At 39.9% G+C, this 27,918-nt stretch overlaps 1 protein-coding gene and 1 pseudogene across 10 annotated transcripts in view; both read left to right on the forward strand.

The window, feature by feature from the left end:
- Positions 1–1,574: 1,574 nt before the first annotated feature.
- CAPN7 (calpain 7) overlaps positions 1,575–27,918 on the forward strand; it is a 53,275-nt gene continuing 26,931 nt past the window's right edge. For 6 of the 10 annotated variants that reach the window (XR_009448554.1, XR_009448551.1, XR_009448553.1 and 3 more), the window contains exons 1-12: positions 1,723–1,941; positions 5,027–5,135; positions 9,710–9,867; positions 10,754–10,821; positions 12,681–12,881; positions 14,576–14,662; positions 21,243–21,369; positions 22,600–22,685; positions 24,343–24,436; positions 25,241–25,387; positions 26,721–26,827; positions 27,703–27,823. Coding sequence is in view for 3 of the 10 variants with exons in the window: in XM_059663995.1 (XP_059519978.1) it covers positions 1,840–1,941; positions 5,027–5,135; positions 9,710–9,867; positions 10,754–10,821; positions 12,681–12,881; positions 14,576–14,662; positions 21,243–21,369; positions 22,600–22,685; positions 24,343–24,436; positions 25,241–25,387; positions 26,721–26,827; positions 27,703–27,823 (1,407 nt within the window). In the remaining 7 variants the exon portion in view is untranslated. Of the gene's footprint in view, positions 1,942–5,026; positions 5,136–9,709; positions 9,868–10,753; positions 10,822–12,680; positions 12,882–14,575; positions 14,663–21,242; positions 21,370–22,599; positions 22,686–24,342; positions 24,437–25,240; positions 25,388–26,720; positions 26,828–27,702; positions 27,824–27,918 lie in introns of all 10 variants that reach the window. The other 4 variants (XR_009448555.1, XM_059663995.1, XM_059663993.1 and 1 more) reach the window with 4 other exon arrangements.
- On the forward strand, positions 7,377–9,212 carry LOC132215580 (keratin, type I cytoskeletal 18-like; annotated as a pseudogene).

The following is a 27,918-nucleotide window of genomic DNA, read 5'->3' on the forward strand; positions in this document are numbered from 1 at the left end:
TAGAAGTCCAGTTTTGAGTGAATAAAACTGCATTCAGCTGCTCTAGTGACTGCAAACACTTTGACAATGTGGCCTGAACACATGTTCTAACTTAAAAGACCTCTACTCTGTGCTGGGGAATTTATATTTCATTCTTCAGAACCAAGATGGGGAACGACGGCACATTGGATATTCTTAGTGGGGAGCTCACTCATTCAACACTTTAAAATACTTACTGAGCATCTGCCCTCTTCCAAGGCTTGTGCTTAATACTGGGGTAAAACTGTTAAGGTCAGAAAACATCCCTGCTTTAGTTGTGAAACTGTAGGATGAGAACCATCTTTGTAGCAGGGACAGGCAAATTCTTTTCACCTGTGTTCTTTACAACAGGCTGATGGAATGGTGATCATTATTAACCTCTCTAAATAGGAAGAGAGAGTGAAGAAATTAAGAAAGTAGTTTCACTTAAACACAGCCCAACTGACTAAAAATCCATTGAGGTGTAATGAAGAATGAATTAAAAGCACACATTTAAAATGTAGGCTGGTGGGTTTTGACAAATGTATACATTTGGCACCACCACCACCAAGACATTCCCATCACCCGGAACATTCCCTTCCCAGTCATTGATCTGACTTGCAGCGTTATTGATTACACTTGTCTTATCAACGGCATCATGCCATGTGTACTCTGGCGTCTTGCTTCTTTGACTCAGCATGGATTTTGTGTTTCATCCATATCAGTGGTTCTCAACCTTGGCTGTACATGAGAATCACCTGGGAATCTTTTTAAAATCCTGATTTCTGGGCCTCATCCTCCGGAAATTCTGTTTCTTTGTTACTAATGTTGTGGCCCCACCCCATAACAAAGAAAGAATTTCTGGAGGATGAGGCCCAGAAATCAGGATTTTAAAAAGATTCCCGGGTGATTCTAATGTGCAGCCACGGTTGGGAACCACTGCTCTATATTGTGGTGACTACCCCTAGTTCATTTTTATTATTGCTGAATTCAGACTTTCAGGGAGAGAAGACATTCATCAAATCATCACCTAATTATTTTATCACAACAGCATTAATATAAGGATATCTACAAGTGAAATACATTGTTGACAATTCAATCAGTACTTAGGGGTATATAAACACTAGAGGTGCTGTGTACTGGGTCATGATTGAGTTTGTGGAAAATAAACGTTACTAATGGGTACCTTAAAAGACTCCTATATATCCTATGAATGTCTTTAAGTCCCTTATTTTTAAAATTTCAGTCCAGATGATGTTTCGAAGTGCTTTTTGTTGGCTCTTTGAGCCTTCCCTTGAGCTGGTAGGAAAAATAAGAAGTTTGTACGGCGCATGCGCCCCTGTCCGGGCGCGCCCCCAGCAACAGCGTCAGCGGCCCAGCCACCTCCACGTAGACGGCGAAAGCGTACTGGTCCCCGACTCGGTACTGCCCGCCAATCCCGGGAGCCGTGGCGGTCACGTGCGCGCCTGCACGCCGGAATGGCCCCGCCCACCTCCTTGAACTCCCGCGAGGAGTCCGGCCCGCGCGGCCCCAGCCCCAGAGAATCTCCCGAAGGCCAGGCTGCGCTTGCTCAGTGCGGCCGGTGGGCGGGGCGGGAGATGCGGAGGCCGCGGAGTGGGGCCGCCCCACGGGCTGGGTGCCGGAGCTACGCCGTAGGGGCGCGGCGTCGCGGCGGCCCGAGCCGGAAAGAACCATTCTCTTTGCGCGGCTGCCGTAAGGAAACTTGGTCCGTCCTCCCTCGGTGCTCCGGAGTCCTGGCCCCGGCTCCCCGGTGCGCCACGGTCGGCGAAGCGCCTCTGCGTCAGGGCCTCGCTCCCCCGCCAGGTGCGGGGCCTCGGCGCCATGGACTCGTCGGCGCTGGAGCGGGACGCCGTGCAGTTCGCGCGGCTGGCGGTGCAGCGCGACCACGAAGGGCGCTATTCGGAGGCGGTGTTTTACTACAAGGTGAGCGGGGGACCGCGGAGTCGTCGGAGGGGCCGAGGGGCGGGTCCCGGTACCGAGGCGCCCGGGCCCTGTAGCCTCTGCTCTTCACCCTCTCCTCTTCCTGCGCTTTCCTTCTCGGGCACCAGGCACCCCCACGCCCACCGGGGCTCTGCCACGAGGGGCAGGTTTGCGCACAGCTTTGGAGCGACCACCTCTCCGGTTGCAGTCCGGACTGGCAGTGCCCACCTGGGGCTGCCGTGGCCGCAGTAGTAGGTGCGGGCGGTTAGTGGCCGGCTGATTCTGTCACTTGGTTCTCGTTCACGGCTCCTGGGCAGTGGTCTCTCATACACACTAAAATCATGCATATTCGTGGAAGAAAACAAAATAAGTTTTTAAAGAAGAAAACGTCTTTTATTCTAGCACTTGATGGTATATTTTTTGTGCTTGCGTTTCGACGCGCACGTGTGTGTGTGTGTGTACTCTTTTTTTTCTTAAACAAACTTGGGTCCTACTGTTGATACTATTATAACCTGTTCATTTGAACTTTTTCAAATCGTTAAATTTACTTCTGTGATAGCTTACCAGAGGCACAGCATTCCATTGTGTTTTTTAGCATCGTTCGGGTATTTTAGCATCATAAGTAATGGTTCGGTTAATATCCTTGTCATTCATTCTCTATACATGTCTTTTCTATTTCTTTTGTGTAAATTACTCGGGGCAGAATGATTAAGTCAGGGTGTGAGCTTCTACAGTCCACCGTCTGCTTTCCAATCTTGAGGATTTGCAGACACACCCCTCCAGCCCTAGCTGAGCCCTCTTCTTCCTTGTAGCTGTGTCTTTATCATATTGTCACCTTTTTTTTTTTTTAAGAAATGTCAGAGAAGTAATAGTTTTTTTCCATGAACGGATATGCTATATCATTAATGTGTGGTTTGCTTTTCTCGGATTAATATTTTATAATCCGTATTTGGAGACTTGTTTTGTTCATAATCATTTCGTTCGGACTTTTTTTTGGACAATTTCATGAAGGTGATATTTCTTTAAAAGTAGAAATTCTGTGTCTTTTAGTTTTTTGTGAAATAACTGGTAAATGTTCATAGATTAAAATAGTACCATATAAAATAGTTTTTTCTAAAGTGAAAGAATATACTATGCAGTGCCTCTTGTTTCGCTGTAGGATTTATATGCATGTCATTAGGAAGAATTTTTTATCTCTGAGAAAGTCAGTGTGGTTGTGCTCCTAGGAACTATATACATAAACTTTATGGGATATTTAGTGCTTACTTTCTTAATACTGTTCTATATGGGATTCCTTAGTGTTAATCACTTTCAAGTAGAAATGAAATGAGTAAAATAAAATTGATACCAGCAGTTTTAAAAATTTGCTTTATTTGTTAAGCAAAATAAGTTGAAAATCGGTATTTACATGCAAGATAATTAAAGGGGTAAAATATATATTACATTAATTTATTGAAGTTACGTGTAGCTATAATGTATTCAGATAATGATGTTACATGTGAAGTTATTTTTTTCTCCCCTGAAATAAGTGAGTTACAGAATCTGAGGAAATCATAGCTTTTGTACCCCCACAGCTTTTAGACTGAATTTCCATTTGGTCAAAATCAATAACTCTTGTTTGTTACTGATTTTGTTAGGTTTAATGAAACAACTCCTGCTCCAATAGCTGGATTCAAAAAGTGATGTTCAGTGGAAGGCTTTATTGGATCCAGACAATTAGCCATGCGGCTTCACGAAGTGTACATGTTTGGGTTACTGCAGAGAAAGTGTTGCAATTTGGAGAAATCTCTGGTCCTTCTCAGTGGTAGCATTGGTAACCATCCTGACGTGGTGATGGGAAGAATGGCAGCTCTTCCTCATTAGCCGCAGTATAATTGGCTGTGGAAGTTAGGGAATGAATAGCTGAAAGGTGAATCCAGAGTTTCTTAATTAAAATAAGTTGATTTCATGCAGCTGAAACCTGCTTTAAACTGTGACACCATTTGGCAGAATATATTTTCTGTGGAGAAAGATTTTCTTCCCACTGAGTTATTTAAGCTGTATAATTTCTTGTAATCTTTTTTTTAAAATATATTTTATTGATTTTTTATAGAGAGGACGGGAGAGAGATAGAGAGCCAGAAACATCGATGAGAGAGAAACATCGATCAGCTGCCTCCTGCACATCTCCCACTGGGGATGTGCCTGCAACCCAGGTACATGCCCTTGACCGGAATCGAACCCAGGACCCTTCAGTCCGCAGGCTGACGCTCTATCCACTGAGCCAAACCGGTTTTGGCAGTAATCTTTTCTTGACACTTAGGTTTATCTTATTTTATTGGTTATTAGTGGCCCAGTGCACAAAATTCGTGCATGGGGAGATGGGGTGTCCCTCAGCCCAGCCTGCACCCTCTCCAATCTGGGACTCCTCAGGGGATGTCCGACTGCCAGTTTAGACCCAATCCCACACCAGCAGTTGGACATCCCTCTTGCAATCTGGGACCGCTGGCTCCTAACCGCTCACCTGCCTGCCTGCCTGATCGCCCCTAACCACTCTGCCTGCCGGCCTGATCGCCCCCAACTGCTCCCCCACCGGCCTGCTTGCCCCCAACTGCCCCACCCCGCACCGGCCTGCTCGCCCCCAACTGCCCTCCCCTCCTGGCCTGACATCCCTAACTGCCTCGGCCCCGCCACCATGGCTTTGTCCAAAAGGTCTCCCAGTGTAATTAGCATATTACCCCTTTATTAGTATAGATTGTTATCTGTTCTAATACTTATAAGGCACAGTTCACCATTTTAAGGTATATAATCTTAAGTCTGACCTGTTGCATAAAGAAAACATATAAATCACAGCTATTCTAAGAAAATGTTTATAATCAATCCCTCCTAGTTGAGTTGATAAGTTGTCAACAGTATGAGAAAATTAAGAGCATTAAGAACTGAAGAAAGGGTATTGGAGTATTTTATAATTCATTTGCTTTATAAGTGAAGTTATTAATATCTTAAGGACATTCTAGTTTTGTCATTCATAGAAACCAATAGTTAAAAAGTAATAAAGAAAATTCAAATTGTAATTTATATATTAGACTCCTTTGAATTCTTATTTTTAGGAAGCTGCACAAGCCTTAATTTATGCTGAGATGGCAGGATCGAGCCTAGAACACATTCAAGAAAAAATAAATGAATATCTGGAAAGAGTTCAGGCTTTACATTCAGCAGGTTAGTAAAAGACTACTAAACTTATCGCTGTATTTTTTTTTCTTCTCGTCCATCACATCTTACTTTTCCCTCTATGTTTCTCTTTCATTTTTATCTTTGAATCTTGATCCTAAGTCTCTTGTTGTTAATTCCTCTTTTGGTAATCACATATTTAAAAGTCGTAATATGTAAATGAATTATTGATCTGTGAAGGAGAACCTTAGAGATAATACAGTTCAATCTCCTAATTTCCTAGAGGTTTAGAAATGGTGAGTTATTTATATTCTAACTGTATCAGTAGCAAAATCAGGATTAGGACCCTGTTAAAGTCTCCTTTTTAAATATCTGTCACATGCCCTCTCCTGGTATTAAATTTAAATGACTACTCTTAAGTGTTTAAAAATATTTTTTTATTGATTTCAGAAAGGGAGGGATAGAAACATCAATGATAAGAGAGAATTATTGATTGGCTGCCTCCTGCACCTCCCCCTACTGGGGATCGAGCCCACAACCCGGGCATGTGCCCTTGACTAGGAATTGAACCCAGGACACTTCAGTCCACAGGCCAATGCTCTTTCCACTGAGCCAAACCAGATAGGGCTCCTCGTCAGTGTTTAAAGACTTCAGTAGTGGGTTCACAGTCTCTTCTATATCAGTATCCTCAACCTCAAGACCTTAGCTAAATTCTTTTAAACCATATCTTAGATAAGCGACATGTAGGCAGAAACCTGGAACAGCCTGTATTTATGTTCATAAACAACATGGAAAATTCTTTAAAGCAAGTACACACAGGCTTAATGATCACAGTTGTGTTAGAGGTCAGGTTTTCTGTCAAAATTTGCTGTTTATAGGGTAGAAAAGAAATAATCACCTGTTGACATTTTGTTTTAGAAATGCATTCATCTTACTAAGGACTCTTTAAGTTTAACCCTTTTTCCTGTGGCCCTATGATAAAGTGACAAGCAGCTTAGAGCAGCAATTTATTTTCAATCTTTTTATCTCATAGCACACATAAACTATTATTAAAATCCAGTGGCACACCAAAAAACATATTATTTTTGCCAATCTGACAAAGAAAAAAGTATAATTTTGTTTCATTCACACCGGATAGCTAAATTTGACAACCTAATGAAAACGAGGTATCTAAATAGTCAGGTATTGCATGTTTTAAAAATTCTTGCAGCACACCAGTTGAACAGGTTAATATCACTAGTTTAGAGAAATCTTTACTTATTCAGCCTTTCCTGATAAACTTCATGCTACATTCCACTACTCATTCTGAATAGATAGAAGCAGAAGTTATAAGCACATAGTTAGGATAAAGTAGATTTGATGATTGGATTCCTTGCTATGACAGTCCCTTTAAAGACAAGGTGGTTTAGCCTGGTCGGTGTGGCTCACTGGTAGAACATCAGCCCACACATTGAAGGGTCTCTGGTTCAATTCCTGATCAAGGGCACGTAGCTCAGTTGCAGGTTCGATACCGGGCCCTGGTTGTAGTGATTGTGAGAGGCAACCAATCAATGTCTCCCTCTCTCACCCCCTTCCTACTTTCCACTGTTCCTTCCACTCTCTTAAAAAAATCAGTAGAAAGCCCGGTCAGTATGGCGCAATGGTTGAGCATCAATCTAGGAACCAAGAGATCATGGTTCTGTTCTGGGTCAAGGCACATGTCCTGGTTGCAGTCTTCATCCCCAGTAGGGGGCCTGCAGGAGGCAGCCATCAATGATTCTCTCTCATCATCGATGTTTCTCTCTCTCTCTCCCTCTCCTTTCCTCTCTGAACTCAATAAAAAAATATATATTTTTTTAAGTCAATGGAAGAACTATCTTTAGGTGAGGATTAACAACATCAAAAAAAAGACAAGGTGGTTTAGTTTAAGACAAGTCCCAGAAATTGTATAAATTAAGGTCCCAAAAATTGTATGTATTAAAATGTGGACTGCCTGTGCATCAGGGCCCTACTTGATAAAAAGTTACATTGATTCATGTATTCAAAATACCTGTAAATTCCAAGAAACTTGTATTTTCCCAACCAAGTAAATGAAGTTCTTAAATTTATAAATGTGATACTGAGGCACAGAATGAGATAGCCCTTATCTCTTGAAAGAATAAAGCTTTCCAGTGAAACAGAAGTAAAGTTCAAAAGGATTTTTAAAGTATAACATACCTTAATTGTTTTGCTAACTTTTGGGCCCATTTTATTCAACAAATGAAATGAAATCTGTAAAGCATTAAATGGTTTCCTTAATTATTATTTTAAACAGAGAGGCATTTATCAAATAAAAGTCTTGTTCAGAAACCCAATTTTTAAAACATAAAATCTGCTGGCAGTGAAGAGATCTTTGAGAGAGGAGTTGTGCTTTGGGTGGGGAGAGGTAACACAGTTTGAAATTCACCAGTGTAGAATAAAAACTCAAGACTTGGAATTAAAAGATCTCAGTTGAGGCAGTTTGAACCCAAGTCTTGGTCTCTCACCTTCCTCCCTGAACAACATGAGCTTTAGCACCCACTCCATCATCTCCACCAACTACCAGACCCTGGGCTCTGTGCAGTCACCCAGCCAGCCATCAGTGTGGCCAGTGTCTATGCAGGCACTGGGGGTTTGGGCTTGCTCATCTCCATGTCCCCTGCTCGACCAGCAATGTGTGGCTGCTGGTGGTCTGGGGGCCTAGTAGGTATAGGGGGTGTCCAGAGCAAGGAGACTATGCAATTCCTAAATGACTGCCTGGAGAGGGTAAGGAGTCGAGGTTGATCATCAGAGACTGGAGAAGAAAGGACCCGAAGGCTCAGATCTTTGCAAGTTCTGTGGACAATGCCCACATTGTTCTGCAGATTGATAATGCCAGTCTTGGTGCTGATGACTTCAGAGTCAAGTTTGAGATGGAGTTGGCCATGCATCAATCTATGGAGAGTAACATCGATGGGCTTTGAAAGATCACTGATGACACCAGAATCACTCGGCTGCACACAGGGATCGAGGCTCTCGAGGAGGAGCTGCTCTTCATGAAGAACCACGAGGAGGAAGTAAATGGTTAAAACCAGACTGCTAACTTTGGGTTGACTATGGAGTTGGATGCCTCCAAATCTCAAGACGCAGCAAGATCATGGCAAGTGGGCATCTGGGTCCAGTATGATGAGCTGGCTTGGAAAAACCAAGAGGAGCTGGACAAGTACTGGTCCCAGCAGATTGAGGAGAGTACCACAGGGGTCACCTTGCAGACCACTGGGGCAGGAATGACTGAGATGACATTCTCAGAGATGAGACATATGGTCCAGGTCTTGGACATCAACCTGGACTCGAGAAATCTGGGGGCCAGTTTGGAGATCATCTTGAGGGAGGTGGAGACGCATTATGCCATGCGAATGGAACAGCTTGACAGGATACTGCTGCACCTGGAGTCAGAGCTGGCTCAGGCCTGGGGCAGAGCAGCAGCACTAGGTATAAGAGTACAAGGCCCTACTAAACATCAAGGTCAGGCTAGAGGCTGAGATTGCCACCTGCTGGGAGAAGGGGAGGACGTCCATCTTGGTGATGCCCTAGACAACAGCAACACCGTGCAATCCGATCAAAAGACCACCACCCCAGGATTATGGATGGCAAAGTGGTGTCTAAGGTCTGTGACACCAAAGTTCTGAGATGTTAAGGCAGCAGAAGTGGGCACCCCTTGGGAGGCAGGAGACCAACAAAAAGTTCAGTGATCATTAATAAATAAACAAACAAAAGATCTAAGTTGAGTCCTTACCCTTCATTTGTAGCTATGAAACCTTAGGTTACATCACTCATTCTCAGCTGGGAGGGATTTTGCCCTTCATGAGACATTTGGCAATGTCTGGAGAGAAATTTAGTTTTTACACTAGGGGAGGTAGGGGGAGTATACTTCTGTCATCTAGTTCAGTAGAGGCCAGAGATCTTGTGAAAAATCCTACAATGCATAGGACAGTCCACAACAAAGAATTACCCATCGAGAATGTCAGTAGTGCCAAGGCTGAGAAACCCTGAACTAGGTATTTTAACATTTTTGAGGTTTGGTATCTTCATTTTATAAATGGGATTCGTACATTATTCAGAGAGGTGTTACTGAGGGTTAAAGTTGTAAAAAAAAAGATCACCAATGCTAGCCAGTTTGGCTCAGTGGATAAAGCATCAGTCCTGGGTTGGATTCCAGTCAAGGGCACATACCTCAGTTCCAGGCTTGATCCCCTGCCCTGGTCAGGCTCGTGTGGGAGGCAACCAATCGATGTGTCTCATATTAATGTTTTTCTCTGTCTCTCCCACTCTCCCTAAAATTCACTGGAAAAATTATCCTCAAGGATAAGAAAAAAATCACCATATACCTTTAAGAGACAAAAGGTAAAGCTTTTTAAGAAAGATAACAGCTTTATTGAGATATAATTCACATACCACAAAATTCACCTTCTTATTATCTATAATTCAGTGGGTTTTAGCACAACTCTACCTTGCTAAACTTTTTTTTTAAATGAAGGATTATAGAGGTTTGGTAAAGAATGTCTTAAATGTATTAAAATGGTATGTTGTTTCCCAGATAGATATATAGGTAATACTACTTCTATATGGCTTTTTCCCTATCCTAGTTCAGTCAAAGAGTGCTGATCCTTTGAAATCAAAACATCAGTTGGACTTGGAGCGTGCCCATTTCCTTGTTACACAAGCTTTTGACGAAGATGAAAAGGGGAATGTTGAAGATGCTATAGAATTGTATACTGAAGCCGTAGATCTCTGTCTAAAAACTGTATGTATAGCTACAAGTTAAATTTGGTGGAATTATGCTAAGAAATTTCTCCCTTTACTAGTTAATTTTATTTAACAATTTCTTAAAAAAATGTGTCATGAATGTAACTAAATTACTCATTAAAAGATGGAGAGTAAAAAATGAATAGTGGATTTTAGTATCTCGTTTAAAGTTTTTAACAGCATTAAGATTGAATCATCAAGCAATTTTTTTCTAAATTACAGGTAGCTTTTTAACCTCTTTACATATAACTAAATTAACTTATTATAGGAAGAATTCACCATCACAAATTTAGAATAAACTCCCCTCCCCCTTTTTTTTCAATTTCATACACTAAAAACAAAGGTAGTGGTTTGGTAGTGCTTTATTAATTTGCAATGTAAAATCTATATGATGAGTTGCTTTTACTTCTCTCTGAGGAGCCCTAGGTGGGATGTGAGCTTTAAAGGGCATCTAGTGCGTAAGAGCAGTGTATTTGACAGGAAGATGAGGTGAAGTGGTAGAGTGTGGCCTCAGTATTATTCAGAGCACTGGCTTTTTGTCTAGGGTGTTTTGCTCGGGAGAACCGCCTTATCACTATGGGTACCGGAGACTGGAGGTAAGTGCTGGTCTTCTGAGGTTCCTGCCTTCCATGGCACCAGGTCACACAGTTGTGTTCCAGTTACCACCTGTCCACTTTAAGTGGCCTTAAAGCTTACCTCGATGACAAGTTTCAGCACTATTTTAAACAATACCTTTAAGAATGAAAATAAAATGTCTTGGTTTATTCTCTCATAATTTCAAGAAGTGTAATGTGCATGGTTAATTTTTTTACTTAGAAATATCATGAATCAAGAAAATTTAAAAATAATTATGCTTCAGAATGTGTATCTCTCTTTCTCTTAAGTCCTATGAAACTGCTGATAAAACTCTGCAAAATAAACTGAAACAGTTGGCTCGACAGGCACTAGATAGGTGAGTTTTGGTCACTTAAGTTCTTTTCCATGGGTGGCAGTGCATTGTGTCACTTAAATGTGACAGATTTATCAAAATGTGTTAGAGTTTATAAAAACAAATCTCCATCTTTTACCTGAGATGTAGAGGAAGTCTATTTTTTTTCTCTGAGTGCATTTACTTCTCTAGTTTCCTGCTTTAAATTTAAAATATAACATTAATCAAGAAATGTTTTCTGTAGCTTTTTCTATATATGAAACAAAAATGATCATGGTATTTGAAATGGAAGACTTCCCTTCTGTTGTGTAATATCAGACTTCCAATGAAGAGAACTTCCAGAGAGCCTTCTAGAGCTAATAATAAAAAGAAGAAATTGAGAATGAGCCAGTTTGCAGCCATACACATACCCTAAATTATATAATGTAGTAATTCCTTTAACTCTGCTCAAATGTCAACTTTTCAATAAGGCCTGCCCTAACCAATATAAAACTGAATCTCCTTCAATACTTTTACCCTGCATACTCTATTCTAATATTCTTTTCCATAATTCTTAACACTTTCTAAGACATGAAATTTACCAGTTTGTCATGTTAATGTTTGTGTTCCTTCCAACAGTCATCACTTCAATGCAAGCTCTTGAGCACAGAGAATTTTGTCTGTTTTGTTTAATGATCTAACTGAGCATATAGCAGAAGGTTGGACTTACAGTATGTGCTCAGTAGGCATTTGTTGAAAGAATAAATGGATTTGCACAATAGAATTCTACCCTTGAAGAGTACTATAGACAAAGGAAAAGGGTGGAAATTGCTTTTATAGTTATATTTCATAAAATTGCTTCCTTTTGAGGCTCTGACTAGCTAGCTGTACCACTCCAATCCTTTTTTTATCAAAGTATAATAGTCATCCCTCCATTTTATTACCATCATCTAGCCTTTAGTTTTTTTTTTTCAAATTCTTGAAGATATGGACACTTAACACATAGTTATTTTCTCCATTTTGACTTCTTTCACCAGTCTGAATCGTCGATGCCTTTTATTACCTATGCAGCTAACCCATCCAGTATTCTCTAAGTGTATCCCTAAGTGCACTGGAGTGGGTCAGTCATGGGCTCCTTTGAGGATCTGTTCAAAATTATGGATCCATTCTCTAAGAAAAATGTACATAAAATTTTTGGCATGAATTTCAGAATTTTCACAAGACTCCTGAAACTATATATGGACCTCAGATTAAGAACTTCTGTTTTTTAGCTTGTTAGCTCTTTGACAAAGTCAAAATTTCCTGGAGGCCTATAATCCAATCTCTGCTAGTGGTTTTATCTTCCACTGCTTCTCATTTGCACTGTTTACAGGGGCTGCATCCATTCTTTTGAAATTACCGTAACTCATTGCTGTTTCATACATTTGCATATGCTATTCTCTCTACTCCAAATACTTCCTCACTCCCCTAGTGGACTTCTCTGCAGCCCACACATCAATTCAGAAAAAAACATTCCCTGATTCACCCTCTCTTCCCACTTCATTAAGTTAATATCTTCTGTCATGCATTTACTCAAAAGTACTATTTCATGTTAGCATCTGTCACTTGATGTAGTTGTCTTTCTTTCCCCACAAAACTATGAACACCTTAAAAGTAGGGATTGTGTTTTATACATTCTTGTATCCCCATTGTATAGTATCTGATATAAATGCTCACTTAATAGAATATTGTTTGCAAAAATACCTTTGGGAGTAGCTTAAGTAGTGAACAGTTGACTAGTTTGTAAGAATTTTATATACTAGGTTTACATTAGGAATGCTTGACTGGTTCTTGAAGTAAATTTTATTTTCTGGAAAGCTTAAATGTGAAAAAAGCTAAACAGTGTTTCTGTACCTCTATTATAGAGCAGAAGCATTGAGTGAGCCTTTAACAAAGCCATTATGCAAAGTCAAGTCAACCAATATTAAACCAAAGCCACCTCCAGCAAGAGCACATTTTCCACTAGGAACTAATCCCTTTCTTGAAAGACCTCAGCAATTTATAAGTCCACAGGCATGCGATGCACAAGGACAGAGATACACGGCAGAAGAAATAGAAGTTCTCAGGTAAATTAGTTTCTCATTCATTGTAATGAACAATTTTATTCTCATTAGGTTTGTTGGGTCATATTCACATCTTATAGTGTATAATGCTATTAATTATATATTGTCATGTGGTCACAACTTTAAATACTTAAAATTTTTCTAATATATTTTAGTATTAGCATTTCTACTAGGTATGTTTTCCTGAAAATCCTAGCATTCTTCAAAATTGAGAACTAGAATTTAGGGAGCAAAATAGATCTGTGGCAGACCAATCAGTCATCTGTGCAACTTTGTAACCAGATTCCTAATGGGAAAAATAAATTGTTAACTTGAAATAGCAGTCTAAGCCAGGAGTCAGCAAAGGGAAGCCTTGAGCTATGAATAGTTTTTGGATTTTTTTTAAGGGTTCTAAAAAAACAACAACAACAAAACACAGAACAACATATGACAGACCTCATTGCAAAGCCAAAACTATATTCTATTTGGCCCTTTAAAGAAAATGTTTACCAACCCCTGGTCTAGGAAGCCATGTCAGTGTGTGGAAGAGCCTCAAGGGTGTTAAAAATGCAAACAACAGTGATGTGGAACTCCTTGGTTGCATTCTGAGCCATCCCAGATGGGATAAATCTCTGAGCCAGTGTGGCTGTTCTTCAGTTGGGCTCTGGAAGAGATCTAACAGAGTAGTGCGAATCATGTAGTTGCTCATTTTTAATTTCCTAAAATTGAGCCTAAAGGGCTTCTCACGTAGCAGCCACCTGAGGGTATTTTTCTTTCTTTTCTTGCTATGGATTTTAATTCTCCTACAAGTCTGGCTCTCTTTGCCTGGCAAATTGCATGTGAAACGAAACAACACAGAGCAGGATGAATAAGGGTGGTTTTGGAATTGAGAGACGGTAAATTAGTAACAGTCCGACACTCGGGCTACTCAGCATCCAAAGGTTCTCTTCTGTACACATTTGACATTCCATACTACAACAAAACAACTCTATATTTCTAATAAATGCAGCTATCCTTCATACAAGTGAAAAGTTCTCATCCTCTCAGAAAAAGAATATACACAGTCATAGTATCCATCGCTTACTGTATTAACTTTCTTCAAATTCAGTCACAGTCTCCCTGAATATTGGGGACTAAGTGGTGAAGTTACCCTGCAATTACTTCTAAATAAAATGAGGGAAAGAAACAGAAGAAGGAAATAGTAAATGTACTAATATACAAATAAATATACACAAAACAAGAAAATATGCAAAGCTACTACCAAACACATTTCTTTAACTTATCAAGAGGCCATAGCTGTTATCTATGACACTTAACCACTCCATATTTTCATACCCAGAAAATATGAAGAATATAGTTTCATAGTTATAAATGTCATGTTTTTAAAATCCCAAAATAACCAAGCAATTGTTTTCTCCCTTTGGACTTAGGATAGAATTCACTTTGTCCCTGGTGTCACAGACACTTTCAATACTTCTGGTTGGTCCTGTCTTGAGACTATTGTTTTGTTGTAACTCTACTGAATTGAATTAAATCAGTTATTTTCTGGTGTTCAACAATTTTGTGAAAAATTTGTCCAAATAAAGATACTGGTTTTGTCCAACGTGAGATTGTAGGTTTAATTTTATTACAGTGCCATACCTTGTCATTTAAATTTAAGGAGTTTAATATGCTAATTTGAACATTTACTTTAGATTTTATTTTCTGGTATTTTTTAGGACAACATCAAAAATAAATGGTGTAGAATATGTTCCTTTCATGGCTATCGACCTGAGAGAACGTTTTGCCTTTCCAATGCCTTTCTGGTAAGTAAGCACTATAGCAATTTTTACTTCCAATATTTTACTTTTTCGGTACTTTTTCCATATTCTGAAGTGTAAATTTATAGTTTTGAATTTAAATTTGTGATTTAAAAATTTGATTAGAAGAGAAGTGTGGTTATGGGAAGGCGATAGGGGCAGCACAGCAATACCTCTATTACTCTTTTGTCTCCTTTTGCGTAACATTATACTCAGTGCCAAGCACAGTTCCTAGCACAAAGTACTCAGGAAATATTTGTTGAATTGGTGTTTGATCACAACAAAAATGCAAGTCTAAAAGAACTGAATGGAAAAGTGGAATAGAATGACAATATTGTTTACTAAGAAGATACAATTCAAAAAGAGTTAATTATGGAAGTGTTAGCACAGCCTTCTAGGATAGTGGCAGCTTATGTCAAGAGCCTTAAAAATATTGTTTGGTTCAATCCCAGCTTCTGGTCATCCTAAGGAAATAATTTCGTTAAAGATGTTTATGTATATAAGAGCATTCATCAAAACATTTCGTAGCAAAAAGTTATTGAAACAAATATTTAACAATATGGGAGTGATTGAATAATGGTACATTCATTTTATATTAAGTACTAGAGGCCCGTAGCATGAAGAGATTCGTGCGATGGGCCTTCCTTCCCCTGGCTGCCGGCACCAGTTTTCCGCCCCACCTAGGACCCAGGCCTTTGCTCCAACCACAGCAGAGAAGCCAAGTCTCGAGGCTTCTCCGCTCCGACTGCAGCGGAGAAGCCAAGCCTCTTCAGTCGTCTTCAGTCTTCAGTAATCTGCAGTATTCGCTCGGGTGGAGCCTTCAGTCTTTGCTCTGAGCCTGAATATGCAAATTAACCGCCATCTTTGTTGGGTTAATTTGCATGCTCATCCTGATTGGCTGGTGGGCATAGCGGAGTGACACCAATTTGCATGTTTCTCTTTTATTAGTGTAGACTAGAGGCCCGGTGCACAAAAATTTGTGCACTCAGAGTGGGGGGGGGGGGCCCTCAGCCCGGCCTGTGCCCTCTCGCAGTCTAGGACCCCTCAGGAGATAACGCCCTGCTGGCTTAGGCCTGCTCCCAGGTGGCAGAGGGCAGGCCCAATCCCTAGGTGCAGCCCCTGGTTGGGCTCAGAGCAGGGCCGATTGGGGAGTTGGGGCGCCGCCCCCTGTCATACACAGAGCAGGGCGATCGGGAGGTTGTGATTCCACCCTCAGTCACGCTCAGGATAGGGCTGATTGGGGGGTTGGGGCACCATCCCCTGTCACACTCAAGACAGGGTCGATGGGGAGGTTGCGGCACCACCCCCTGTCATGCACAGAGCAGGGCCAATCAGGGGGTTGGGGCATTTCCCCCTGTCACTCACAGAGCAGGGCCCATCAGGGGGGTTGGGGCTCTGTACCCTGTCACGCACAGAGCAGGGCCCATCAGGGGGTTGGGGCGCCACCCTCTATCACCCACAGAGCAGGGCCGATCAGGGGGTTGGGGTGCCGCCACTCTCACACTCAGGGCAGGGCCGATGGGGAGGTTATGGCTCTACCCTGTCACACACACAGCAGGGCCCATGGGGGGGTGTTGGGGCGCCGCACCCTGTCACACACAGAGCCGCAGGGTGATCAGGGGGTTTGAGCACTGCCCCCTGTCACGCTGATCCCGGTGCTGGGAGGCCTCGCAGCTCCGCTGAACCCGGTGCTGGGAGGCATATTACCCTTTTACTATATAGGATAGAGGCCTGGTGCACGTGTGGCGGCCGGCTGGTTTGCCCTGGAGGGTGTCCTGGATCAGGGTGGGGGTCCCCACTGGGGTGCCTGGCCAGCCTGGGTGAGGAGATGATGGCTGTTTGCAGCTGGTCACACATCCTTCAGGGTGGGGGTCTCCACTGGGGGGCCTGGCCAGCCTGGGTGAGGGGATGATGGCTGTTTGCAGCTGGTCACACACCCTTCAGGGTGGGGGTCCCCACTGGGGTGCCTGGCCAGTCTGGGTGAGGGACTGAGGGCTGTTTTCAGGCTGGGGGTGACTGAAGCTCCCAACCGCCCCTTTTTTTCTCTTTTTTTTTTTTTTATTCTGGGCCAGCTTTAGCTTTGAGGCTTGGCTCCAGCTCTTAGGCCTCCGCTGCTGAAAGTAGGTTTCTGGCCTTTGCTTACAATAATGTTGCGATCCTGCTGGCTGAAGCCCAGCAGGTTTCTGGGGTTTTGTTTAGCTTCTGTTTGTTACATAGTTGCTTGCAGCTCAGAGGCCTGCAGTGGCAGGCGGGGAACGTTGGAGTCCTCCGTCACTGAAGCAAGCAAGCCTCATGTTAGTTTCAAGCTGCCTGGCTGCCGGCCGCCATCTTGGCTGACAGTTAATTTGCATATTGCCCTGATTAGCCAATGGGAAGGGTAGCGGTCGTATGCCAATTACCATGTTTCTCTTTTATTAGATAGGATTATGGTTCCCATAAAAAAAAAAGTCCTTGAAAAATGTAGGAAAAATGCTTGCAATCTAGTAAAAAGAAAACTAGAGAAATATACATAACATTCAATTTTTTAAATTTTCATATATTTATGCATATATAGAAAATGATATAAAGATTATACATCAGAATGTTTAGTTTTTATTTATAGGTAGCAAAATTGTGTGAGTTAACTTTTTAAAATATTTTTATTTTTAAAAAAATTTCTGCAATGCACATATCAGAAAACAGAATTGAATGCTTATTATATACAGAAAATATAAAAGGTCTTAATAAGAACAAAAGAACTGCTTTCTCATTTTTGGTGTTTTGCTGTTCTTGGATGGGCAGAAGTTAGATATCTCAAAGCCAGTAAGTTATCAACCTAATTTCCTCACTCAGGCAGCTGATGCTAATACTTGATTGGAATATAAGAAAATCTTATATCTGAGAGGTTTTATAGCATTGAATTTGAGGGCACAGATTCCAGAGCCAAGTTCAGTTTCATGCCCTATGTGATGCTTCACAATTTTTTAAGCTGCCTTAGATTTTAAAACAATATTCGAATCCACCTCATACCATTACAGTAATGATTAAATGAGTTAATAAAATATAAACCACTTAATAATGGTGCTTGAATTTAAATTTGCAGTTTAAAAATTGGATTGGAAGAGAAGTGTGGCTATGGGAAGGAGGTAGGGCAGCACAGCAATACCTCTGTTACTCTTTTGTCTCCTTTCGTATAGCATTACACACAGTGCCAAGCACAGTTCCTGGCACAAAGTAAGTACTCAGGAATCCTATCTAATAAAAGTGATATGCAAATTAACCATCACTCTGCGACAAAGATGGTGGTGCCCATAGCGGCTGGGCAGGACCCTGGCGGCATCACCCCAGCAATGTGAGCCCAGCAGGCAAGCGGGCCGCAGGCAGCACCCAGCAGGGCCTGCTGGGCAGTCGCCACGGCGACCCGCAAGCAGGCAAGGGGGACCCGCAGGCAGCACCCGGCAGGGCCTGCTTGCCCATCCCCGTGATGTGGAGCAGGCAGGCCCGGCAGAGAGCAGAGAACCATGGGGAGGGCCCAAGCCGTCCGTAGCACATCCCCTGAGGGCTCCCGAATTGGAGAGGGTGCAGGTCAGGCTGTGAGACCTCCCTGACCACCACCCCCCCGTGCACAAATTTTGTGCACTGGGCCTCTAGTATCCTATATAAAAGGGTAATATGCAAATTGACCCTAACAGCAGAACAACTGGGAATGACTGGTCTCCATGACAGACACTGACCACCAGGGGGCAGATGCTCAATGCAGGAGCTGCCCCCTGGTGGTCAGTGCGCTCCCACAGGGGGAGCTCTGCTCAGCCACAAGCCAGGCTGATGGCTGCCAGCACAGTGGTGATGGCGGAAGCCTCTTCCGCCTCCTCAGCAGCACTAAGGATGTCTGACTGCAGCTTAGGCCTGCTCCCCACTGGCAAGTGGACATCCCCCGAGGACTCCCGGGCTGCCAGAGGGATGTCTGACTGCCAGCTTGGGCCCGATTCCGCCCGCCCCCCCCCCCCCCCCGTGCACAAATTTGTGTGCACCAGGCCTCTAGTATAATATAGTCCTATAGTCCTTATTATATAGTGTAGTCCTTATTATATAGTAAGTGCTATATAATAAGGATTAACTCTTAGAAAAAGAATTATTGCATTAAGTACTAAATTATATTACGCAGTTTGGCTGTTCATTTCAAATACTTTACAAATGTTTATACCCGTTTGACCAGTAATTTCACTCTAGAAAACTAATTCTAAAAAGGATTTACAAATGTCAAAGATTTGTATAAAAGATTATTCACCGTCTATAATAATAAAAGCATAATATGCTAATTAGACCAGATGTCCTTCCTGACGAAGCCAGGGCTGCGAGGGAAACCCAGGTCCCTGGTGCCTGCCAGAGGCTGGAGGGAAGCCCGGGTCCCAGGTGCCAGAGGGAAGCCAGTGCTGGCAGCCGGGGGAAGGAAGGCCTACTCTTGCATGAATTACTCTAATTGTGAAAATGTGAGTCAGTTATTCTAGTATATTTGTGTGTTTTTTAGTGTGAGGTTTCTTTTTTTTAATACTTACTGAGGATATTTTTTCCAATGATTTTCTTTTTCTAAGAGAGAGTGGAAGGGAGGGTAGAGACAGAGAGAAACATTGATGTGAGAGAGAAACATCAGTTGGTTGCTTCCCGCACGTGCCCCAACCTGAGCCAGGATAGAGCCTGCAACCGAGGTTCGTGCCCTTCACTGGAATTGAACCCACGACCCTTCAGGCTCCTGGCCGATGCTCTAACCACTGAGAAACCTGGCTAGGGCTAAGGTTTCTTTTATTCATTTTTCCTAAACTTGTCTCATGTTTACTGAATGTTTTTCTTAGTGTAAGAACACAACCTGGCATTTTAATAAACCAGTTTGGATAATGCAGTCAGATAAATGCTTCTCTGCTCATAAGTCATCAACTATCACACACTCTCTGGCCTGGCCTCCATGTAATTTCAAATGCTGTTAAAGCCTATCTAAACAGAAAGCAAGCAGACCACATCATCTTATTTCTACTTTAGACTTTAAACTTCAAATTCACCTCCACACACACACACACACACACACACACACACAACTATTGTTTAGGAGGAAAGGCCATTAAGGACTGAGTCAGTTGCATAAGAATTGGCTTAATTCTGCAGCCAGTACTCTTTTTTGTAAAAACATATTTTATTGTTTTTTTACAGAGAGGAAGGGAGAGTTAGAAACATCCATGAGAGAGAAACATCCATCAGCTGCCTCCTGCACACCTCCTACTGGGGATATGCCCACAACCAAGGGACATGTCCTTGACCAGAATTGAACCTGGGATCTTTCAGTCAGTCTGCAGGCTGATGCTCTATCCACTTAGCCAAACCTGTTAGGGCTGCAGCCAGTACTCTTAACTATTGGCCTCATTCACTGGCAGGCCAGCTGGAACTCTTTTTTTTTTTTAAATATATTTGTATTGATTTCAAAGAGGAAGAGAGAAAGAAACATCAGTGGTGAGAGAGAATCATTGATCGGCTGCCTCCAGCACACCCCCCACTGGGGATCAAGCCCACAACCCTGGCATGTGCCCTTGACTAGAATGGAACCCGGACCCTTCAGTCTGCAGGCTGACGCTCTTCACTGAGCCAAACCAGCTAGGGCCCAAGAAATCTTTTGAAACCCAAAGATTTGTTGCCCTTGCTCTAGAAGAAGTTTGAGGAAAGATAATTTTTATTTAGTACTCTATATCAATTTTAGATAAATAATGCACTATATTTTGCCAACACATGGTGAATAGAGGGTAATGGAGGAGAATGGTGGATTTGCACCATAGACCTGAATTCAAGCACCAGTTCTGGCCTGGCCGGTATGGCTCAGTTGTTGAGTGTCAACCTATGAACCAGGAGGTCACAGTTCAGGAGGCAGCCCATCGATGATTCTCTCTCTCTCTCCCTCTCTCCCCTCCCCCCATCCCTCTCTCCTCCCCTCCCTTCCTCTCTCTGAAATAAATAAAAACATATTTTAAAAATAGAAAAAGCCAGTTCTGCTATTTGTTAGCTGTTTGGCCAGGGCAAGTTGTTTAATCACTTTAAGCCTTTTCCAAAAATACTTGCTGTAATAGAATTGTTTTTGAGGATTCAATAAGTAATGTATGTAAAGTACTTTAGCATAATGCCTGGCATATGGTTATTATTCAGTAATTAGATACTCTCATTGTTAGCCTTGCAGAAAAGAGTTTGTCAAGACCCAAAAGATCTGTAGTTTCCTAGGTCGTTTTTAATGAATCAGATTATATTGTTGTTAGTGGCTTCATTTTATCAAAACTGAATTTATTGAATATAACCATATCTTTAAAATAAAATAAGCATAAATGCATTTAAATTGCACTTTTGTTTGCAGGTATCTGTGTTTTGTTTTGTTTAATAGGGGTGGATGATCAGATTGACTGGATTCATTGTTAAGTGTAAAGAGCCCAATTTAACCAGAGAATTATTTTAGGATGACCTAAATATAGCTAGGAGCACTATACAAAAAAAAATAGGAAATTTTAATTTTGGTTTTGAATCATTGTTTAAGATTAATTTTATTATTGTTGTTTTTTAATTTTTATTATTACCTCAGTGATAGATTGGGCAAGCTACCATTATCACCTAAACAAAAAGCTATGTTTTCCAAATGGGTACGCCCAGAAGACCTCAGCAACAATCCTACAATGATTTATACTGTGTCCAGTTTCAGCATAAAACAGGTATATGTTTTGTATAATTTTATATGAAAGCTAGCATTTTAAAGTAATTTGGATATAGATTTGACTTTTTTCTTGCACGTTTTTATTACATATTCAGATGCATGAGTATATTTGGAAAAATTATTCTGCACACTTTGATTTAGACATACTGAGATAATAAAAGTGTGAATAACTATTTTGAGCAGTCACAGAGTTTTATATAGACCCTATTTATGGACACATGCTTGCAGATGAGAAAGTTGAGAATATGAATTTTACCGTTGATAAGATAATAGAAAAGATAGAAATTGGGCTTACTTAAAACACTTCAATGTTGAAACAACAATATGGCTTTATTGCAAACTTTAAGTTTTGTAATGAAATCACAGGCATCTTCCACATTAGTATAAAATAATGATCCTGAAATACTATGATTCAAGAATCTTTTATATACATACTAGAGGTCCGGTGCACGAAATTCATGCATGGGTAGGGTCCGTGGGCCTGACTGGTAATCAGGACCAATCAGGGCCTTCCTTTGTTCTGCGCTGCCCCCTGGTGGTCACTGCCTGTCATAGCAAACAATCGAACTCCCGAGGGGACAATTTGCACATTAGCCTTTTATTATATAGAATTCATCTTTAGAGGTCATAAACCAACTTTTTAAATGCCTTTAATTTTTTGTCCACATTAAAAGTATGATTCACTTGGTAAAAATGGTAAAGGGATTAAGAAAACACACACACACATACACAACACAACAGACATAGACAACAGTTGGTGATTACAAGAGGGGAAGGGGAGTGGGGAAAGTTGGAGAGAGTAAAGGGGATATAGATAGTGATGGAAGGAGACTTAGCTTGGGGTATTGAACACACAATACAATATACAGGTGATGTATTACAGAATTGTACCCCCGAAATCTATATAATTCTATTAACCGGTGTCACCCCAATACAATTTAAAAATAAAGTAACATCGTAGAAAGAAAAACAGTGGGCATGCCTTTATTTATGCAAGGAATGCATCATCCATATTTAATTATTCTAAATTCATTGAAATAGTTTATTTGGTTTTTCAAGGATTTATTTGAACAAAATTTGAGTTGGCAGTATGGCATTTCTATTTATTTCCTACTCAAGCAGTAAAGATATTTAGTATAAAAAGTCAGGTGCTAGGTGCAATGCTTAAATATTGTGGAAATGTTGATACATGAATGAATGAAATATACTAATGAATTCTTATTAACAGACAATAGTATCAGATTGTTCCTTTGTCGCATCACTGGCTATTAGTGCAGCTTATGAAAGACGATTTAATAAGAAGTTGATTACCAGGTAAAAATTTATATTTGTTTCTTTAGCCCTTTTCATGTAATTGTCTTAAATAGAAATTTAAAATGTAGACCTTTTTGGCTTAGAAAGTAACGAGAGTGTATCACTCAGAATATTATGGCCCTTATGTGTTAAGCAGATGATTTGTGAATGTGAACAAGTTTGCTAAAACAGTGTAAGTGCATACAGTGTATGTGCATGTAGTTAATATATGAAGAATAAATATATCTTGAAATAAATGAAATTGGTCAAAGTAAAATTAAGTCATGTTTATAATTTCACTCGCAGTCCAGGTCCCTCAGCCCGGATTGCATGAGGGCACAGGCCAGGCTGAGGGACTCCACTGGTGCATAATCAGGGCCAGAGAGGGATGCGGGAGGTTGGCCAGCTGGGGAGGGACATCAGGAGGGCTCCAGGGCGTGTCCGGCCCATCTCGTCTCGCTCAGTCCCGATCAGCTGGACCCCAGCAGCAAGCTAACCTACCGGTCAGAGCATCTGCCCCCCTGGTGGTCAATGTACATCATAACGACTGGTCAACCAGTCAACTTTCTGCCCCCTAGTGGTCAGTGCACGTCATAGTAAGCAGTTGAGCAGCCTTAGCATATCATTAGTATATTACACTTTGATTAGTTGAATGGATGACCGGACACTTAGTATGTTAGGCTTTTATTATATAGGATTGTACTGTATGATAGCCACTGGCCACGTGGATATTGAATACTTAAAATAGCTAGTCTGAATTGAGATGGGCTGTGAATGTACAGTAAAATGAGTCAGATTTTGAAAACTTAGCACACAAAAATATATAAAATAGGCAAAATATTTTAAATTTTTATATTGTAAAATTATAATATTTTGGAGATGTTGAGTTAAGTGAAATATATTAAAATTACTCTTTAACATTTAATATAAAATATATGTAGTATGAAATAACATTTCTTTTGACTGAAACTGCTTTAGAATGTACAGAAATGTTACTGAAATTGTGGGGGGGGTATTTTTTTAATTTTTATATGCTTAAAATTATTTATTATAAAAATTAAGCTTCAGAATTTTTTCAATACAACTTTTCCTGAGTGGTTTTTGTGTGTGAAATCCTGAAAGTATAAAGGTGAATTAGATACAGACCTTAGTTTCAAGCTATTTGCCATCTTGGCTAAACATCATACATATAAATAATGTGTGAAAGAAAATTGATACTGATTGTTTTTACAAGTATCTTATTGGATAATTTTGTATAACTTTTATCAGTGTTGTTTTAATTTTATCTCTACCAGAGTTGTAGTTTGTTGCCTTAGTTGTGGTTAATTGAAATGCTCTTTACTTCTTGGGGTCAATAGTAGATTATTTTATTTGGCTTAAAATATGTCCTCTTAATAGAAAGTTTATTAGAGTATATAATTTAACACTGAGCATTTTCATGAATATTTTGAAGTTTATGTCCTGCTGTATGATCTCATAATATACTTTATTCATTTATTTACATTAAAAAAAGCACTTTGATTAGGGTGAACTTTTTTTCTAGGCCTACTATAGAAAAATATTCTCATATTTATTTTTATCAAATTGCCAAGACAGTAGCACATGTCTATAATATTCTGCATAGTAGTTACGTTGAATATTAACGTTGGTATTTCAATATTTATTTTCTTTACAAAAGCATAATTTACCCTCAGAATAAGGATGGTGAGCCAGAGTATAATCCATGTGGAAAGTATATGGTAAAACTTCACCTCAATGGTGTCCCAAGAAAGGTGAATAATGTGTCTGTCCACTCCTATCTCTTCTCTCTCTGTCTCTCCCTCCCCCTTCCCTACATTTAAATATTGAATAGGATCATTAAGAAATGTTACTTTTATAAACATTTTAAAAACATGTAAGCATTTTAACATTTCATTGACTTTGAATCTGATATGCATACTGCTATCAGTAACAAATGTTAATAATTTTAAAAAAATCATGACAACAATAAAGTTTTTTTTTTAATGGTTTTGGGAAATTTATAGAAAGTTCCAAAAAGTAATTATTTTCGATACAGTGTACATTTCTAGAATCCCTAATAATTTTGATGGTAGATTCATAGTATTTAGCATCTAATTAGCTAAAGGTTATTATTTCACAGGGAGATTAGTGTGAACTTGAATTAAAACATCATATAACATTTTTATTTTTTTTTAAATATATTTCTTTATTGATTTCAGAGAGGAAGGGAGGAGAGAGATAGAATCATCAATGATAAGAGAGAATCATTGATTGGCTGCCTCCTGCACGCCCCCCACTGGGGATCAAGCCTGCAACCCAGGCATGTGCCCTTGGCGGGAATCGAACCTGGGACCCTTCAATCCGCAGGCTGATGCTCTATCCACTGAGCCAAGCCGGGCAGGGCCATATAACATTTTTAAATTGATCAGATTCTAGAAATAGGAAACTGTCATTACCTTTAATAATAGGTATACCATGCTTTTTACTTTATCAGTATGAAAACTGCTTTTTTTTTAATAGAAAAGATTTTAAGATATTTTATACCAACTAAGGAAAGTACTGTTATCTTTCCCCAGGTGATAATTGATGACCAGTTACCTGTTGATCATAAGGGAGAATTGCTTTGTTCTTATTCTAACAACAAAAGTGAATTATGGGTTTCTCTCATTGAAAAAGCATATATGAAAGTCATGGGAGGATATGATTTCCCAGGATCCAATTCAGTAAGTAATATGATGATCCAAATACAGACTTACATTATCTTATATAACTATTTCAAATTTGAATGATTATAGGTGCTATTCTGTTTAAAGGAAGTGAAAACAGATAACCTGAATCATGTTGATCAGTCACTTTACTATGGGAATATTTATTTTCTTTTATAAGGTTAACACATTGTACAGTAAGTCCTCACTTAATGTCTTCCATAGGTTCTGCAACTTTAAGCAAAATGACATATAACAATACCAATTTTACTATAGTCTAATTTATAGAAATGAGAATTAAGTTCCTACAGCATCTCATCAATAGTAAAATAAAATGGTATTCAAGGGACTGCTGAATAGATTGACTATTCAGGAAAGCCTAAAATGTAGGTGTCTGCTATTATGTTGGGATCTAGAAGCAATTTAATACAGTGTACATTTCCAAAAAGCCTCTTCAGATCAAAGGAGTGTGTCATATTGTCATGGTTCTATATATTTTTGTGACTTGTAAACTCAGATTCAAGGAATTTTTGTTTGTTAGTTTTTCCCAACCTTAACACAACCTGTAAAATCGAGGTATCTGCCAATGTCCTTTAATTCTATGAGGTAAATTACTGGGCTTACACCAGAAATTAGATTAGCATGACTTTCAGCTATAACACTAATCATAGGTTTAGAAAATGTATTTAACCTTTCTTAGCCTCTTTCCCTCTAGAATAATGCCCAACTCTCAGAGTTGTAAAGATTAAATGATAAAATATGTGCATATCACTCATCATGCTACCTGGATAATTTTGTTGCCTTCCTACCCAGCCTCCTTCATTCTTCGGGTGCTTATAATGCTAGTCAAAGAATGTATAGGTCATAGGTAAATGCAATAGTACATTAAAATTTTCTTCCCCACCTACATGCTCAATTGCCCTATCCTTCAAATATTCTTAGTTTATCTGTCTAATTCATTGCCTGGTAATCTACCCAATGCAACTTAGAGAATGAGAATATATGTAAAACATTAGAAAAGTAACTATGCTATTGTAAGAACTCATTAAATGGTAATTGACTATCATCATTAAAGCAGTTTTTTTCCTGCTATGTGTTTGGGGTTTTCATATTTATTCAGAGAAAGCAGTAAAGATTTTAGGAAAAAGATTGTAAGCTTGTGCTTAAATCCAGGTAGGAATATGAGTTCTAAGAAGTTTATTACTGATAGAAAAAAAAACAAAACATTAACTTCTGGTTTATTCCTGTCAAAATCATTATATCAAATCAGTAAGATTTAACAACTACCCTGGGGATGTATTTAGAGCTTGAAAAAAAGGTTGACAGTCCTGAAATGTGTTTAATGTTGCAGAATATTGATCTTCATGCACTGACTGGGTGGATACCAGAAAGGATTGCTATGCATTCAGATAGCCAGACTTTCAGTAAGGATAATTCTTTCCGAATGCTTTATCAAAGGTAAACATTTCTCTTTCTCTCTCTCCCTCTCTCTCTCCCTCTCTCTTCATAGTAAAAGGTTGTTTTGAAACTTCATACCTTATTTAGAATAGATATTACAGAGACTGCCCTTTTCCATTATTAGGGAAATTGTGTTTTTAGTCGGCTTCACTTATGTACTTGCTACAACCAGCCCTCAATTATCCTCACTGATAGATATACAGTTAACCCGGGTTAGAGATAGTCTAAAACATTTGAATCTGGAATATCTTAATATGGGAAAATTTTTTACTTCCTTAATACTTACCAATTTGAGGGAAGGTGGGAAAAGAGAAGTCTAAGAACATAAAGAGGAAGTTAACTGAAGCCTTAAATGATATGTAGGGTAGGGAGTGGCTGTTGCTCTTCAGTTCATTTCATAGAATCTGGAGCAGCGGATAGATACAGCCCCCTTTACTTCAAAACGCATTGGTAACATATAGGGACTGGAAAACTATACACATTAATAATACACATTCATTAGTGAAACTAAAAAACTCAATGATTTGATAATGAATATTACTTTGGAAGAAGTGCATTTGGCATTTTATGTCTTCATCTTTATTTGAAAATTTAGCATTTGTTTCTTTCCTTCATTGATAGCTTTCTATCTGAGAATTAAGTTGTCTAAAACTGGGTGGGGTGGGGGATGTGATAATTTATCTCATAAATTAGGCTGTGAAATGGAAATGTAATTCTTGTTAAAGTCCTTCAAAGGGTGTTGGGATTAGCTTATTTTTTAAAAGATTTTAAATTTGTGGAAATTTTCATGGGAACCATTAGACAAAAGGAACGATGATGTGATCTGAGATTATAAATGTTTTTCCTTTAATCTTTGTCTATTGGGGTGATTCCAGGTTTCACAAAGGGGATGTCCTCATCACTGCATCAACTGGAATGATGACTGAAGCTGAAGGAGAAAAGTGGGGTCTGGTTCCCACACATGCATATGCTGTTTTGGATATTAGAGAGTTCAAGGTTTTACCTTAAATACTTTTCTATTTCTTGTTTGTTAATAAGACATTACAAGGATCCCAAATAATATATTGGACTTTAGAATACTGACAAATCAA

Source organism: Myotis daubentonii, chromosome 14 (assembly GCF_963259705.1).
Source record: "Myotis daubentonii chromosome 14, mMyoDau2.1, whole genome shotgun sequence".
Taxonomy (NCBI): domain Eukaryota; kingdom Metazoa; phylum Chordata; class Mammalia; order Chiroptera; family Vespertilionidae; genus Myotis; species Myotis daubentonii.